The 18,623-nt window shown below is 39.9% G+C and overlaps 1 protein-coding gene across 1 annotated transcript in view; it reads right to left on the reverse strand.

The window, feature by feature from the left end:
- Positions 1–1,549: 1,549 nt before the first annotated feature.
- Positions 1,550–18,623, reverse strand: part of LOC103030003 (neurexophilin-1) — a 61,718-nt gene continuing 44,644 nt past the window's right edge. The window contains exon 2 of the mRNA XM_022665049.2: positions 1,550–4,687. Coding sequence (XP_022520770.1) covers positions 3,887–4,687 — 801 coding nt within the window. The 3' untranslated portion in view covers positions 1,550–3,886. The remainder of the gene's footprint in view (positions 4,688–18,623) is intronic.

Consider the following 18,623-nt stretch of genomic DNA (forward strand, 5'->3'; position numbering starts at 1 on the left):
GACTTTCTGAATGTGTGTGTGTGAGGGTGCGCACGCTAGCGCAACAGAAGAGAGAGCGAGAGAGTGAGAGGGAAAGTGAGAGGCAGAGAGAGAGAGATAGAGAGAGACAGACAGAGAAAGAGATAGAGAGAGAAAGAGAGAAATAAAGAGAGAGAGAGAGAGAGAGAGAAAGAGCGAGAGTAAGAGAGAGATGGAGAGAGGGAGAGAGAGAGAGAATTCTCTGTTGGGGAGGGTCATGTAGTTAAGCTGGAGGAGATTAGCAGGCTCAGCTCTGCTCCAGGCTCTGAGAACGGGGCACTGGGAGATGAGCGCCTCACTGCACAGTTCACCAGCAGGCCAGGACAGACCCATCGCACCACAGCACACACACACACACACACACCACGCTATGTGTGTCTCTGCATATTGCTGCTGCTGTCACATCAAAACTTCGCAACTAGCCAGTAGCTAGTTATTACTGTATTTTTCGGACTGTATAATAGGGCTGCACTGATTATGTTGATTATTTAAATTTGTCAACTACAAATTTCATTGTCGATTAATCGTTAATTTTGAAACAGTAGCACATTACACAAAGTGCTGGGGACAGAAGCGCAATGGGAGATGGGTAAATGGCTCACTCACACAGGTTACACTCAACTTAGTCTGTGTCTCTAAGGGCGTTTTCACACCAGCACTATTTGGTCTGGTTAAAATGAACTCTGGTCTGTTTGTAACTTTAGTGCGGTTCGATTGAGCAGGTGTGAAAACGGTAATCGCACTCGGGTGCAGATCAAAAGAACCGGACCGAGACCAGCTAGAGGAGGTGATCTCGGTCCGTTACCAAACGAACTCTGGAGCGGTTCGCTTGTGGTGAGAACGTGATCCGGTCTCGATCGGATCCAGCTATTAAATATAAGCCATTTATTTGAGCTAAACTGCTGATAAAGCAGTTTAAACTGATATATTAGCCAGATAACGCTAATTACCACAGCTGTGAACAAACACTGTGTCCGTGCACACACTGCGTCTGCGCTGCATTCACTGCTCACAGCCGCGTGACTCTGTTTATTATGTATAAATCTGCGTTTCAGCGTTTCAGCGTTCAGTGTTAAAGCACAGATATTTGCGCTGGAACACAAAATCTTCTCGCTGTATTTACTTTTTTCGTATATTTATATTTAACGTACTCCCGTGTCAGACAGCTCTGACCAATCAGAGGACACAGGCTGCTCGCGTGGTTTATTGATGCGCATTTTGGTGCGTTTACATTTATGCCTATGTGAAACCAGACCGAACAGAGCGAGAAAAACGCTCCAAGTAAACAAATTCATTAACTGATTCGGACCAGAGAAAAGAACTACAGGTGTGAAAACGCCCTAAAAGTGCCCAAACAGCCCAGCTGGCACACAACCGACCTTCAACGTTGAAATGTGGTTGAAATACGACTAAAGAAATGTATGTTATTGTTTCAACGTTGAAACAACGTTGAATCAACGTTTAATGTTAAATGGTTGTGCTAACCTTTAATAATTGTTAATTTGTAGTTTTGTATTTGCTTTGTTTTGTATTATTTTTTTGTCTTATTAATTTACATATAGTTCACTGCCGAAAAACGAGTTCTGTTCTTTCTAGTGCAGCCCACTCAACCTGAGGATTTGGTATCACAAGAGCTTCTATAGAGCCTACGTAAAGCGAGAAAAAAAAAAAAAAACCAAAGACGACGTGAAGATTAGAGGAAGAGAAATGGAGAGAGTAGGGGGCTTTATGACTGAGCATAAACAGTCATCATTCAGGATGTACCTGCCTTTATAACAGCGCTAATGTGAGGGCCTGTGGGGACGGATTCACCACGCCGGCTTTAACTTCAGGCTAGGGATGTTTTTAGTTATGAGCTCCATAAAACCTCCCTCTCTCTCTCTCGCTCTTTTTTTCCTTTTCTTTCTTTGCCTTTGCCTCTCTCTCTCTTTTCTCTTTCTTGCTCTTTCTCTCTCTCTCTCTTTTGCTCGCTCGCTCTCCTGCAGTGAATCAAACAGGGAAACGCTTAGATGTTCCACATTGTGCTTTTATGTTACCGCATTTAGCATCGCAAGTTTGTTTTTTAAGGTTTTTTTCCCTCTCTTTCTCCTTTTCCTTTTCTTTTATTCTTCACCCTCTTTCTCTTGCCGCTTTTCTCTCGTTCTCTTTTTCATCTCCTCGCTGACGTCCCCATCGTTGTGTAATTTCTCCTGTTCTTAGCCTTGCTTTTATGCCTATACCTCATCCGCCTCTGTTTAACTAGCGGCTGCTTCTTCTTCTTTTTCTTTTGCTTCTTCGTCTGGAAGCTTCTCCAACCCTCAATCTTTCCTCAGTCAGCCCTCGTTCCTTCCCTTTTCTTCCCCAGAACGTACTGTATCCTCGTGTCAGAGCACACCTTTACAGTCCTCCCACTTCTTCACATTATCCTACCCTACATTTTTCTTTGTTCCTTCCTTCCTTCCATCCTTCGTTTTTGACGCTTATATTTCTGTCCTTGCCCAAGTTCTCATCTACTGTCCACACGTTAACCAGCCTGGTTGACACGGCCTTGCTCTTAAAATTAAAAAAAGGGATTTCTTCCGTGTACTTATGTATGTATTTAATGCTTTTAATGACTTTACGACTTTTTCGTTAAGAGTAATCATCATTAAATCACGTCGTTACAGAAGGTCAACTTGACTGCTGTTTATCTAATGCGGTAATTTGGCTTCAGAAACATCTCCTAGACCAAATGCATCCCAGAATCCACCACTAGCAAATTCATTTAGCCGGCTCTTTAATTAAGTGTAATTAAATTATGCATAATAATCGTAATAATATTTCTCTTTTTAATCAGAGATAACGGGGCTCGACTCAAGCGGGGGAGAAAAAGGCTGCCTCGCAGAAGGACGGAGCAAACTCGCGCTCAACGGTTGAAACTTATCATTCTGCGAAATCGCAACAAAAATCTTTACCGTCATCTTTTTCTTCCCTCGTTCTTGCATCGGCCAGAACAATAGACTAAGCAGTTCGATTCATGCTCAACATCTCGCTCAATGTCTCACTGCTTTATTTTAATTAAAGAGCTCACAGAAGTCCCTACTTACTTTTGGCTTCTTTCTTTCGCTGTCTCTTTCCTACTTTTTCAAAATGTACCTTTTCTTCCCTGCCTTGATAAATGGTTCAAGGCCCAATTCCATTTTTTTTATCTCTTGCCTCTACCACTTAGCACTACCCCTCTTTTTTGTGGGTCTAAAGCTAGTGGGTAGGGTGAAGTGTTAGGGGTAACATTGGTATGGAAATCAACATGGTCGTTCCTCCACTTGTTAATCACTTTCTCTTTTTTTTTACCTCAAGTGTGTGCCCATTAAAATCACTCTGGTGGGAGTTGCCAGTAACCGTGACCTCGCGTTAGTATGTGCTCTCGACCGTGTACCTGTGCTAGACAAGCTTGGTTTGCATATATAGATTTTTGCAGGTCACATTTGTCAGGTTTCTCAGAGAGGTTCTTCAAGACATTTATCACAAGAGCAAAAATGCCTTACATTCACCTTGGTAATATTACAGATGATCAAACACAATCCATGGGAAAAAAATGCTCAGTTTGGGAAGGGATTCCTGTTCCAGAGAGGTTTCTCGTGTAAGATTCTCCGCAGTGTTGGGCAGGGAATTCTACAGTCTTTTACACTCTGAGGAGAACTTTTGTTACCCTTTATAGAATTTGTGTCCACATCTGATTTTGTAAGCGAACAAACACCACTTACAACATCCAAAACGCCAGCTGTTTTCCTTTCTTTCTCCCTCCATATATCGTGCCATCCCTCATCCCTGGTTGTTCAGCCTTCTCCTCACTTCTTCTCAGATCCTATTCCCGTCTTTCTGTCCATTCCACCCTCCCTCCATTCCACCTCTATCCAGAGGGAAGGTAGGGCATCTCGTTGTGGTAGTTGTAGTCTGGGCAGACTTTCTGCACAAGCCTGTAGTCCGTGCTGTAGAAGGAGATGTAGATGCAGATGACCTTGAAGGGCTTGGAGCAGATCCAGGAGACGTGGCTCTGCGTCTGCTCCTGGAAGCAGGTCTTGGATGGATCGTAGTTGCACAGTGAGGTGCGCTTGCTGCGGTCCACCTTTTCATAGTCCACCCGGCAGTTGAATATCTTAGAGTCCTTGGGGTAGACCACACTCTGGCGCTCCAGGTCGAACTCCACCGCCTTGACTGGGGGCACCAGGCTGACGGAGATGTTGCCCTGCCCGGTGGAGTTGTGGCGGAAGTAGACGCTAAATGTCCCATTGCCGTGGTCCACGATCTTGCCCGTGATGAGCAGGTTGAGGCGCACCGTCTTGATGTTGGAGTAGAAGTCGCCCCAGCCGAACATCTTCTTGAACTTTCCCGTCTTGACGATGGGCCGCCTCTTGACCCTCGAGTTCCCAGAGGGATCGTTGTCGACGGTGGAGTCTTGCTTGAGCAAGTCGCTCCCCAGCATTTCCCAGAACTCCTGCTTGGAAAAGGGCACAGGTGAGCGGTACGGCAGCTCCAGCGCCGAAGCGTTGGCTGCCCGTCCCCGGCTGTGCAGTACCCAGCGGCCGAGGGGCGAGACGGAGCCCTGACTGCCGAGCACACCCAGAGTCTTAGAGGAATCCGCCGGGGATGAGGTCTTTGTACTCAGAGAAGAGGAAGAGGAGGAGTGCAGATCTTCCTGTCCCAGAGCCAGCTGTAGACACAGATGGGATGGGAGAGAGAGATACCATGGGATTAGATGGAAATGATGAAAGAAGAGGCAGAAAATGATAAAGAATGAGAAAGGCAGAGATTGGAGAGGATGAAAGAAAAGAACATACATGAAAAAGAGGGAAAAAGGAGACAAGGAGACACAGATTAGTGTCCATTCAACCACATGTATTATGTAAACATAGCAAATGTAACCATTTACTGTTTTATTGCCTGTTATTGCATCCAAAGGAACCTTGCTCATCTGTTACAAGTAGATTTTCAATTATTTTGACTTTTATACATGTAAATGAATACTGAAGTCATCCATACTATAAAGGAACACATAAGGAATCATGTAGTAACTTAAAAGTGTTAAACAAACCAAAAAATTATCTGTGAAAGAAGCATTTAGGTGGCTCTTATCTGGGGTGCTGTTAACATGGTTAACTGAAGTTTCTGAAGCTGGTATCTCTAAAGAATTTATCCTGTGCAACAGAGGTAACTCTTGCTCTTCCTTTTCATATGGGAAGTACTGATGAGAGCCTGTTTCATCATACAGTTTTTGATGGTATTCTCTTCACTTGAGGATACTTTAAAAGTTTTTTACATTTTTCGGACTGATTGATCTTCATTTTTTGTAAAGTAATGTTTTTTTTTTGCCTTAATATGGATTAGAACATCAATCAGATAAGGCTATTCACTGTATACCTGTAACTCTACCTCTTTAAACCTTACCGATGATGCTCTCAAACACATTAAAAAGGCAGGAAAGTCACTTAACTTGACTCTTCACAAGTTCAGCACAGCTGTTAACTGAAAGCCTGAACTCCAGGTGACTCTACCTCATGGATTTGCCAAGATGTGCAAATCTACTTTAAGAGATCTCAAATATAAAACATATTCTTGTTTTATTTAATACATTTTTGTTTCGTAATTAATTCCATATGTTTTGTTTTATAGTTTGCTTGACTTTTTAATTACTCAGTTCACTCAGTTTTTTTTTTAGTTTCTATCTAAGCTACAATTTAGAGAAAACTGGCATTTGAAGATGGTATTGACCTAGAGTTGCAAACATTTAGATCTATGTCATTTGAGTTTCATTTTTCATCAAATGATACTAAAAAAAATATTTTTCTAACTCAAACTCATTGGCATTGACTCGTTTTTTGTTAGAAACATATATCAAAACACGTTTTCAATAACCCCCCCCCCCCCCCCTACACACACACATTTATATTACATACAGTATGTTTGGCCAAGGGCTAATAAAATTGCTTCATTTGTAAATTTGAAACTAAACAAATTTTCTACTCATATCTTGAGTTTAATTCATTTTTTTTTACATTTTATTAAAAAAAACTAATAAAAAAAGAGTAGCACTTTTTAAAAGAAATGTAACATAAGAAAGGTAAAGGGCAAATATTAACCATGTAAGCTGTTTATATTGCTTGCAATTTAGGTGGAGCAAGCATGTGTAAAGCATTTTAATGTAAAATTGCTTAATTTTGCTGAATTAAATACAAGTAACAACGTAAACGAGTAACAAAAATATGAACACCACACAAGGGTTAATATAATTGAATTACTGAAATACAATAAAATAAAAACTTTCAGTAATATTATTTTTTTAGCGATGCACCTGTAGGTTAAAAAAAATCCTCAATATATCACATAAAATTCTGAAGAACATATTGTTCCACAGTTTTTGTATGAAATTTAAGCAATTTTATATATCGATCACATTATATTGATACTGACCTCTGTACTACACACACTGCTAACCCCCCCCACCCCCCCTCCCCCCACTGAGGCTTTACTCCCATAGACTGCATTACCTCTAAAAGCTAAAGAGAGAGAGAGATTTAATCCCTCACTTCTGCGGCACTTCAGTACTTGAGACAAGGAGCAATCACCTTGTAGAAGGAAGGATGAGGAAAGGAGGGGGAGGGTGTATAGGCTTGGGAACGAGCTTCAACGTGCAATTAAGACTTTAAATGTTTTAATTAAAAAAAAATTACAATCGACAGAAGCACAAAGGTAGTCAGGTACGAATAAAAAATGAGAGAGATAGGGTAAAGACGGCAAAAGGCTGAGAGAAAGTAGAGAATAGAGAGATTGAGGGAGAAGATAGGGAACGAGAAGAGGTTAGGTGGAAAACAAGTGCAAGTGCAAGTGTGGGTGTCTGCTTGAGAGAGAAAGAGAGTTGTTCATATGGCTTAGTGAAGTGGTTGAGTGGGCGTAATGGATAATTAGTACATGGTAATATCCTATCAGAACACAAACATGCACCATCCTGAACCAAGGCCAAACCTGAAGAGCTTTCAGGTATCGGGGAAGAGTGTGTGTTTTGCATTTGTGGGGACCCAGTTTGATGGTGAATAGTCTATCATTGTGGGGACATTTGGAAGGTCCTCACATTTAACATTAATGCCTAATCCTATTTCACCATTTTTGCCCTTATTCTTAGCCTTCAACCTAAAGGTAGGGAGTCCAAAATGTCTTGGGTTAGAGGGGTGGGATGGAGTGTTATAAGTGCAGAAGCTTTTTTAGAAATCGCTGGCAAAATGGCTACACAAGTGACCCCAAAATTAATATTTTCCTGGATTCAGATTACAATAACCATTGCATTTATTGGTTTAATTGTCCTATTATAAAGCATCAAATATGGCTAGTAGTATGTGCCAGTAGCTAGTTAAACGTAAGATCAACTTTAAATGGTGCCGCAGTTACATTCTGGTGCTTAAAGCTGCTGCATCATTTAAGGTGGAATGGGACAATTAGAACAAGATGGTAACAAATAGCTGACTTTAACTCTCTATAACAGAGGATGGCCTAAATGTAAGTCCAGCATGTTGGTAGCTGACCTTTATTATCAATCAATCAATCAATCAATCAATCAAACTTTATTTTGACTCGGAAGTACACTGAGGGCAACCCTCATTTTCAATGTAGCCGAGCATTTACAAAAACAGAGATTGACCACAAAAAAAATAGCTAAATTTAATTAATTTTAACAGTAAATAAAATATAAATAAAAAAGATAGATAAAAAAATATAATTATATATATATATATATATTATAATAAAATGTGGTTTAAATGATAAGATGCTAAGATCAAAATAAGATAAGATTAATACAACAAAATATAGTTAAAAGTAAGCTACAACTAACCTACATAATGCAATAAAAATACAAGTAAATAAATGCACTAAAAAAAATAAAAGCAATAATAAAAATAATAGTAATAATAATAAAATAATCTAAATAAGTTAAAAAGCAGTAATACAAAAACTATTAAAAATAAAATAATAATAATTATAATAATACTAAAATAAGAAAAGAAATAAAAAGAAAGTAAAGAACTAATAGAAGAACTAAAATAATAAAAAAAAATAAAAGTTAAGAATGAATAAGATTAAGTAAAACAGGTATAGGCTGTCTAAAGGTGGTAAAATATTGCAAAAAGTTCAAAATGATTTAGTGACACCAGTGAGCGGAGTTTTAGTGTTTCCTGTAGTGAATAATTCCAGCTCACTGGTGCACTTTTCCCAGTTCACTACAAACTTTTATATAGAATAGCCTATAGAGCATTACTAGTAGATAAGTAGTTGATAAGTTTTCACTATTTATTCTGAAAGAATATTGGGTTTTTGACTATTTTTTTCCCATTTCTTTCCACTTTCTCCTTAAAACAAGGTGTAGGGGTACAAACAAGAAATGCGATTGAGCCGAGATTAAGGCCGGGGATCATTTAATATTTAGCATCATCTAGTTAAGCAATGGAAATACTCAGAAAGACAGAAATACAAGCTGGTGTAGGTGTGCGCATCTACTGGCCTGTCTGGTGGTTGTTTGTGTGCATGTCTTTTCATGTTGCTGGAGACAATGTGCTTGAGGTGCATCAGTACTGAGTGCTATCTGTTTGATGCATTGTTCATGCTTTGTCTGCTCTGGTGCTCAGTGCGGCTCGGCCCTGGTTGCAATGTTCAAAAATTCTGGCATAAGACTGTGTCTTCTGGAAAAAAAAAAGTGTGGGTGTTCTAATTTTGGTATTTGGTAAAGTGAAGGTGTGTGAATGAACACATCATCCTTGTATATAGGTCTTATTATCTGGCTTATCTACTGTTAAAAGTCAAATTAGGGACAAAGCTTCACTGGACCCAAGAAAGGAATAACTTCAGTATAGGGTGCCAGTCAATTTCAGTACCAAATACCAAGAACAGTCTTTCTATTATATACTTTATAATATACACAATACCTTATACCACTTCATATGCAGATCAAACACTAATCATAATGCCATTATAATCACCTTCTTGTTTCTGCTTGTCTCCTTGTAGTTGGTTCTAATATTGTGAGCATGCCTCACCATTACCATAACAACATTAATTCTAGATTTTTGTATTAATACTTTGCTTAATTGATATAACTGTATCAATATACATAGCCTTGTATATTTTCTATTCTTCTGTGTTTTGATTTATGTTTAGTATGTTTCTTATTGTTTTTTGTTGTTGCTGCTGGATGCCTAAATTCCCTTCGGGATAAAGTATCTAGCTATGCTTTTTTTAAAAAATAAATTAAATAAAAATAGTGTTAAAGAGCCTATTGAATAGTGATAATCATTCTGGATCATTACTCTTTTTTTTATTCTGGATACCTTACTTTAAAAGTACCAAGTAGTCATGCAATGAGTAAAAAGAAAACCTGTATAGAAAAAAAATAATAAATTGATAATCATTTTATAATTGCATCACAAACCTCTGAGTTGTAATTGAATTGAATCATAAGGTACCTGTTAGGGATTCTCATCCGTTACTTTTTTTTTTTTTTAATTATTAAAATAATACAAAGGTTTTCACAAGTAGTTTTGCATACTTTGTGAATAACGACAAAAAAGGGAATATAAATGTGTGTGTGTGTGTGTATATATGTGTGTGTGTGAGAGCGAGCATGTACTGTATCTGTTTGCATGCATGGCCTAGTAGCCATCAGGATATATGACTGTGCATATTCAGTCAGCAGTGTGCAGGTGTGTGTTCTCTCCCTGTGTGTGTGTATCTGTGTGTGTATCTGTGTGTGTGTGTGTGTTGTCTCTTGTCAGGGCAGGCTCCGTGCTCTGCTCTTAAGGCTGTGTCTCCTCCATAATGCATGGAGCCGTGCCTCAGCCCTGATCCCCGCGCCCACTCTTGCACTCCACGCCTTCTTTATTCAGGCTTACGCAGGCTTATTCCGACTTAATCAGGCTTACTCATGCCTTCCCTGCCTCATTCCACCTTTTCCTGCCTATCTCCACATCTCCATAAAACCGACTCCAGTCCATTTTACTCAGGCAGGATTAGCGTGCGGCGCTCTCGCTCTAATTCAGGCTTACGCCGCCCTTTTTTACACCGCTCTCTCATTCCACTCGCCTGGCTCCGGCTCCAGCACCGTTTTACTGTTTTAGTCCCTATTTTTCCTGAAAAGAAAAGGAAAGAAAAGGAAAGGAAAGGAAAGGAAAGAAAAGACGACGGAAGGCATTGAATATCTGTGAGCAAAACTCTCGGATTAATAGCCGGCCTTGGCGTAGTCATAATACCCTTGTTGCCTGAATAATCCTACATTAGATGCATTTCAAATCCACTAATCTGTTATGCAGCTTCGGAAAAAAAAGTAGCTCGCGAAGCGCAGGCATGACGGCTAATTAGAGTTATGAATTTTAAATTGAATTACGCTGTGTAAAAAAAATTGTTGTGCATTTCTTTTTTTTTAGTTCGTTTTTTTCTTAGCAGAGCTTTGTATTAGTGGAAGTGCTCAGTTCGGGCTTCTGGCTTTCAGCCACTGACACTGATTAATCCGGCTAATGGACAGGAGTAGCTAGGTTGTGACATAGAGAGCATCCTGATTGATCATCTCCTTATGTTTATCTCTGTGGGCTTGATTTACTTCCTGATTTGTTTGTCTTTGTACTCACTAGCTCAGTAGATCCGTGTGCTTTGCGAATGAGGTTTGCACTCAACCTCTTTCTTTCATAGTGCATTTTGCTATAATAAACCCCGCCTACACGATGCGGGGAGGGGAACTGTGATTATGTTGCTTGGGGTACAGTTTAGAACAGCTTCAGATGGTTCTCATGCTGGATTAGTTCAATAGTTAACTAACTATCATGGAATGGCGACTGAAAATCAGACAGATATTGTGTCACATCATATTAAAAAGCCTTTTTAAAGGCTGTCCTTCAATGTGAAACTATTTCACAATAATATGCCGTCTGACTGGTTAGTTTTTGTGTGTACTTAATGTTATGGCTGCTCATGGGCTGTTAAAGTGTACTAAGATCCTATAACTAAGTTAATGCAGAGAATATGTAGTTATTGTAATACTCATCTATGTGTAAGTCTTCGACGGTGGCGGGGGGTGGCTGTTGCAGAAGGGGTACCCACTATATTAACTGCAAGCCACTGCTTTTGTGATACACTGTAAGTGTGAGTTTGGTGATGTAATCCATGGTTTCTCAACCGGGGGGCCGCGGACCACCAGGGGGCCGCGAAGCACCCTCTAGGGGTCCGCAGGCTCATCCTCAGAGGGAGACAGTAGTCTGTAGTGAGCGCTTTAAATCAGGGGTCTTAAACTCGCAGCCTACGGGTAATTTCGGGCACCCGCAAGAAAGACCCATCCTCTTCCCGTCCACCAGCACAGCTCATCCTATTAATTTAAATAGAGAGAGCCGCTGCATGAGCGCAGCCCCGCCCTCCAGCTAAGAGTTCATCAAAACTGCCACTTCACACACACATACGAGCCTCTCACACACAGAACAGCTGTCTTTCTATGGAATCAGATTTGTGCCAAAATTACCAAACAAAACTTCTTAAATCGTAAATCAAAAACGAGAGTATCTGAGAGAATAAAACACAATGAAGCAAAAAAATAAATGTTATCTCAAAAGTAAAACTTAGTATCTGTAAGAAAGTAAACCTTACTGAAGCAAAAAAATCATCTTAAAAGAAAAAATGTATTACTTGCAAAACAATGACTTGCTTACGGGTCTCTCGGATTGTATCTCAGAATCAGTTTTGCGGTTACGCTTCCAGCTCTCTCGTTTGCGCTGCCTGACTTTTTGTTTGCGATTCTGGCACAAATGTTTCGCGTGGGCGGGGTTTTCTAGGGGCTGTCCCCATTGGCTAATTGGGTATTGAGCGGCAGCTCTGTGCACCGGATGTTGTTCTCTGAAAACGGATTTATAGAACTAAAGATCACAGTGGGGTTGAGTTAAAAATCTTAAACTTATGATTGACTGCACCTGTTGCTTCATTTGAATTAAAAAACATCACGGATATGCCCACACCGATACGCCCACACGGGCGAGCTGAGTCATCAGGTGTTCTGTCGAGTTGTGCTACCCTGTCAAACCGTGCTACTGTGTATATTTAAAGGTAAAAATACAAAATAAAACAATATTAGAGCATGTTTCCAGTAAGAAGTTCATGTACTATATTTGGATATATTTTTAGATATTTTATTATTTTATTTTTATTATTATTAGGGGGGTTTGTTGTGGGAAGATAAATTAGTCGATCCCCTCGGCTACTTACACCGTCCCCTCGTCTAATTGATCCTACTGCCAGCCCTGCTTGTTCATGTGTTAACGGACCGAATGAGGGGGTGTTGTGCCCAAAAGTGGTATTGATTTTTTGGTGCCCTTGCTCCAGTGTGGTGTGGGACTGTGCAGCAGGAGGTGTTTTCTGATGAAACTCCTGAGCACAGTGATGTATGACTTTCCAATTTATTATAGGCTCATAGTAGCAGTTCACCAACATGTCCTTAAACTCAACCCAGTTCATAAGAGATTCGATTTATTTAGAATGTTGTAGCTGCTTGAGTTCTTACAACAAAAGACCCTTGATATCAACACAACTGAAAGTCCATGAACTTAAGAAAGTTCTGCGTAACTCATTTACTCTTTAAAAATCTCTTTTTGTATCACAGCTTAGAAGGCCAGAGACACAGAGCACAGGGTCTGAAATTCTATAGTGAAGACTTATGCTGGATTACAACCCTGTAATCCAGCATAATTTAATAATTATTAAGGGGATATTATGCAAAATTAAAGTGGAATTAAAGGGATGACATACTGGTTAGAAGCAGAACTGTTGATGTACCTGCTCAGTTATTTCATTTCTTTAGACATCAAGGGTACAAACAAAGAATTGATCCTGCTTTTGTTGGAGTAACTGCCTCTACTGTCCATGGAAGTCTAGTTTCTACTATATTAGTAGCAAGACAACATCTTTCACACTATTTAAACACTGCAGCTTATTTAAGAGTGCAGTTAAAATATTTTTTTTCAAAACATTGGAAATCTAAACTTACTAAATAAACTGTTTTCAATAAAACAAGGGTGTATATTGGTGTATATTCATCAGGACAACAATGTATTTGCAGCTACTCGACATCAGCGTGAATCGAGCTAAGCAGAAGTGTTGGATAAAAAGCGGCAAGAAATAATTTACCAAAACCGGCCGCATGCAAAGAGCTTTTGCTCAAATCTGCCAGTGGATCCTGACAGGGTGGAGCAGTGTTTGAAAAATCCACTATCAACAAATGGGTTTCGAAAGGCTGTATTATCTATCAGTAACACTAGAGCATCAATAAGCAGCAGGTTACAAATGTAACAAACTGATGATAATCACAGCAGCCCTGTAATAGATCATGAATGGAAAATGCTTCTTTCCTTCAGAGCTTCTTAAACTGGCAGCCCAAGTGATTAATCTACTTAATCTTCCCTTTTAATATTATGACTTTACTCTTGTAATACTATGACTTTACTCAAGTTTACAACTTTTTCTCGTAGATCACTGTTTTTTTTTTTTAAACCAGCCATGCCTCAGCACTGTTCATGGTACATAACATTAATTGTGTGCACAATACAAATATTTTTTCTAGTGGGTGCAGCTTACATTAAGGTGCGCTCGACAGCCCGGAAATTATGGTAGGTATTTTTTGCCTTTTGCTTCATGTTTATCTAATCATGAGAAACCTATTCTGTTGGCAATACTTCGCTTCAGGGACTAGACAATGTATAATTGACTATCTGTCTCAATAATATGTGCAGTTTAAAGTAACAAGCTGAATGCATTCAAATTTATTTCTAATTTTTTCCCATTTTCTCCAAAATTAACACGGCCTAGGGCATAACTAGTGTTGCCCCAACACCAGGAGAATGAAGACTAGCACATGCCTCCTCCGACACATGTGAAGTCAATCACCTTCTCTTTTCAAGCTGCTGCTGATGCAGTATTACCGAGTAGCATCACAGCGCACTCGGAGGAAAGCGCAGTGACTCAGTTCCGATACACCAGCTCACAGATGCAGCCTTGTGCTGATCGTCATCACCCTTTGTAGTGATGTGTGGAGAGAGTGCCAATCTACCCATCCAAAGAGAGAAATGCCAATTGTGCTCTCTCAGAGCTCCGGTAGCTGATGGCAAGCTACATGAACAGGATTCGAACCGGCGTCCCAGGCTGAAAGCAAATTTATTTGCACTTTTCTGCTCCATCTTTCTTCAGAAGTTCGACTCAGGCAAGCAGAGGTGTGGTCTATAGTGGGCCTGGCTAATTGGCTGCTTTTGTACACCTCTTATGTCATTCTTCTCTTCCCTCCTACAGAAGGATGTTGAAGGACAGGGATAAAGAGAGTTTTGACCAAGGAGAAACAGTTCCTGGCTCGACCCGAAAGCCCGTAACTATTTTGTTTTGTGTGTGTGTGTGTGTGTGTGTGTGTGTGTATATGTCTTGCTGTTTTGTTATTTTTCTTCGGATCCGAGTCTGGACTCAGGAGAAAGTTTTTCCTTCACCCTATTTGTACTCGAGTCCTTCACTCCCTCCAGTCAGTCTTGACACATCCTTGTAATAAAGCTTCGTCATAGAAACTGTTGCACAGACAGTGTCGGATTTCAACACTGTTTAGAAGGAAAATAAAAGTTAGATATAAATGTCTGTGTCTTCCAGGCAAACACTAAAAACATACCTATTTTTTAGATGTGAACTAGCATTGTCCTGTTGGAATATGTTACGCCTGGTGCTGAGTATTTCCCACACTCAGCTCTGCCTGCGATCTCCAGCCTCCAGACTATGATGCCCAGAATGCACCTCACACTGACATCAATGCACAAGGAGCTACCAGGAAGCTCATCACCAGAATATTGACCACACCTGTTCCACTCACTATATATACAGTATTGTTGCTTCTCCACTTTACAACATCTTTACTATCCCTAGCCTGTGTTCACGTTCTCGTTCAGATCCAAAAAAAATAGAATATCATTAAAAAGTTACTTCATTTCAGTAATTCAGTTTAAAATGTGAAACTCGTGTATTATATAGATGTATTACACACAGAGAGTGGTCTATTTTAAGCTTTTATCTCTTTTTATGTTGATGATTATGGCTTACAGCTTATTAAAACCCAAAAATCAGTGTCTCCGAAAATTAGAATAGTACAAAAGACCCATTCATTCATTGCACATTGCACCAGTAAGAGTAGAGTGTGAAGGTTCAATTAGCAGGGTAAGAGCACAGTTTTGCTCTAAATATAGCAATGCACACAACATTATAGATGACATAACAGAGTTCAAAAGAGGACAAATTGTTGGTGCACGTCTTGCTGGCGCATCTGTGACCAAGACAGCAAGTCTTTGTGATGCATCAAGAGCCACGGTATCCAGGGTAATGTCAGCATACCACCAAGAACAACCAACCACATCCAACAGGATTAACTGTGGACGCTGTAAGAGGAAGCTGTCTGAAAGGAATGTTCGGGTGCTGACCCGGATTGTATCCAAAAAACATAAAACCACGGCTGATCCAATCACGGCAGAATTCAATGAGCACCTCAACTCTCCTGTTTCCACCAGAACTGTCCGTCACCACAATAACCCCTGTATATATAATTCATATAGTGATATGCCCTGTGATTTCTATCCCTAGTAGTAATACAGCAGTAGTACCGATCCCTCACACAGTACTAGGCAAGCACTTGATTCCTCTTGGTGGGGGATCTATGACCCGGTACTCACTGTACTCTGTACTCTACACCCTCTCCCACTCAGCCAAACGGGTCTGAGCCGGAGCCTGCGGGGAGAAGAGCTGCCAGCAAATCTGATCTTCCTGATATCCCCCCGAGAGGCCTCTCCCAGGCCTGGATTAATAATGAATAAAAATAAGAAGCAGGGCAGACGTATTGATTTTAATCTATTCAGGCCTCTCCCTCATTTCTCTCATTTATTTTCTATCTCTTTTTAAAGAGGGGAGGATGGGGTGGACTCGGGAGCCGGGGAGGTGGGCTGATGAGAACAAACTGCAGCATTCCCCCCTGCGCTTGCCCTGCCACTTTCACTCAATCCACCCATCTATCCATCTTTCTCTCTCCCTCTCTCTCTCTCTCTCTTACCCCCTCTCTTCTCACTAACTTCGGGATACATTTATAGACTTTGACTTTGTCTCATTTTACTCTTTTACAATCCAACCCAGAGGAGTTTGGGTGTTTTATGTGGTGGCTGCTCTATAAATAGTACTGTGATGAACATTTAGTATCATCCACATGCTGCAGAACATGAGCTGTGAACTAATATTGTGTATTAATATTATTTTATACATTCCAATAAAACATCTACCACATCAAATGGACCAGGGTTCACTGTTTGGGATAAGTCCAACTCTCTGTTGTCCCACCTCCAGCTAAAATAGAGATTCTGATTGGTTCTGTTTTTGTGTTTAACTGCATTTTGTCCCATCCACAGCTGAAAAATAGATTCTGATTGGTTCTGCCTCTGTGTTTCACTGCATTTTGTCCCACCCCCAGCTAAAATAGAGATTCTGATTGGTTCTACCTCTTTGTTTTGTCCCGTCTCCAGTTAAAATGCAGATTCTGATTGGTTCTCCCTTTGTGTTTTACTGCTTTTTTGTCTCATCCCCAGCTGAAATAAAGATTTCGATTGGTTCAGCCTCTGTGTTTTACAGCGTTTTGTCCCACCCCTAACTAAAATACAGATTTTGATTGGTTCTATTTTTGTGTTTAATTGCATTTTGTCCCACCCCCAGCTAAAATAGAGTTTCTGATTGGTTCTGCCTCTGTGTTTTACTGCGTTTTTTGTCCCACCCCCAGCTGAAATAGATATTCTGATTGGTTCTCCCTTTGTGTTTTACTGCTTTTTTGTCCCATCCTCAGCTGAAAAATAGATTCTGACTGGTCCTGTCTCTGTGTTTTACTGTGTTGTGTCCCACCCCCAGCTGAAATAGAGATTCTGATTGGTTCTATTTTTGTGTTTAACTGCATTTTGTCCCACCTCCAGCTGAAATAGAGATTCTGATTGGTTCTGCCTCTGTGTTTTAATGCGTTTTGTCTCACCCCCCAGCTGAAATAGATATTCTGATTGGTTCTACCTCTGTGTTTTATTTCGTTTTGTCCCACCCTCAGCTAAAAAAATGATTCTGATTGGTTCTGCCTCTGTGTTTTACTGTGTTTTGTCCCACTCCAAGCTGAAATAGAGATTCTGATTGGTTCAGCCTCTGTGTTTTATTTGGTTTGGTTCCACACCCAGCTAAAAAAAAATGATTCTGATTGGTTCTGCCTCTGTGTTTTATTTTGTTTTGTCCCACCCCTAGTTCTCTCTGTTGTCCCACCCCACAGCTTTAACAGAGATGCTGATTGGTTGGTTGTGCCTCTAACTTCAGATATCTCCATATTTGTGGCTATAGGCTACTCCACCCCCTAGCTAAAACTTCTACTGTGGTCTTTGACTCTGATGTCCTGTCCACAGCTGATATAAAGATTCTGATTGGTTCTGTTTCTGAAGAAGCCCTCCTATCGATGAGGAGATCTGTGCAAGCGTAGCAGCCATACCAAGTTAAAAAAAAAATAATTTTAAGCATTATTGAGTCAAACACTACAAATTGTTCACAAGGTTTTTGTCAGATTTTATCACTGACGTGAAGTATGTGTCTTAAATGGTGATCTGGCCTTTAGTTTCCATTATTATGGCCTTTTCACAATTCAAATCATTGATAGTAAATAGTAATCATAATTTTTTAAGAGACTGCAATGTAACATCTTACTTTTTACATTTATTTCTTGTCATTTTTTTCTCTTCTCTTTAGTTTTGTTTCTCTTTCGTTACTTATAAAAGTGTGTCCTGTGACTTTCGACTCATCCTGTATATTATAGAAAGTGATTGAGAGTTTTTATTATGTGCTTAAATCAAATCAAAGTCTACACAATTTAGTCACTTTCATGTTCTTTATATATACTATATATTAAACTTAATGAGAGCAGAATTAAGAAATTATGTTTTTTACCCAGGAATAACAGATTGAACAGCTCAGAAATAGCTGCTCTTTACCTCGGGATTAAAGGGTTATCAGTCTCCAGATAGCAGTATTTTTTTTTCACACTATTTTAATACAGCTCTGCCAAGCCAAGTCTTTAGATACACAGATAATATTCTCATATTCGAGCTTAAAAGGTCAGCTTCAGCTGCACCCAGTAAAAGATGGAGATGACGCATGATGTGACTTTAACACCTCCAGTACACTAGGAGTCACTCTCAGCAGGGGATCAAGTGCAGCATTAGAAACCAACAGGCTATTATGAAAGTATGAGGAGCCCACTCGAGTCAGTGGCAGCGGGGGCCAGCGGAGGTGGCGTTTAGTGGTAGGGAACCATAAATATGTGCATTAGTAAGTGTGAAGTAGTTGATATTTACTTTAATTCACAATTTGAAACTGGGAAAAGTTTTTTTTTTTTTTTTTTAATGTCACTGAGACAATAGTCACCAGCACAGTCTGACATCAGACACCTAAAACATCAAATGTGCATCAATGGAAAAGTTAATCACAGTATATTTGCTGCAAAACAGTACTAGTCAAAAGTTTGGACATGCCTTAAATTCAGTGTTTTTCAT

Source organism: Astyanax mexicanus, chromosome 19, assembly GCF_023375975.1.
Source record: "Astyanax mexicanus isolate ESR-SI-001 chromosome 19, AstMex3_surface, whole genome shotgun sequence".
NCBI lineage: Eukaryota > Metazoa > Chordata > Actinopteri > Characiformes > Acestrorhamphidae > Astyanax > Astyanax mexicanus.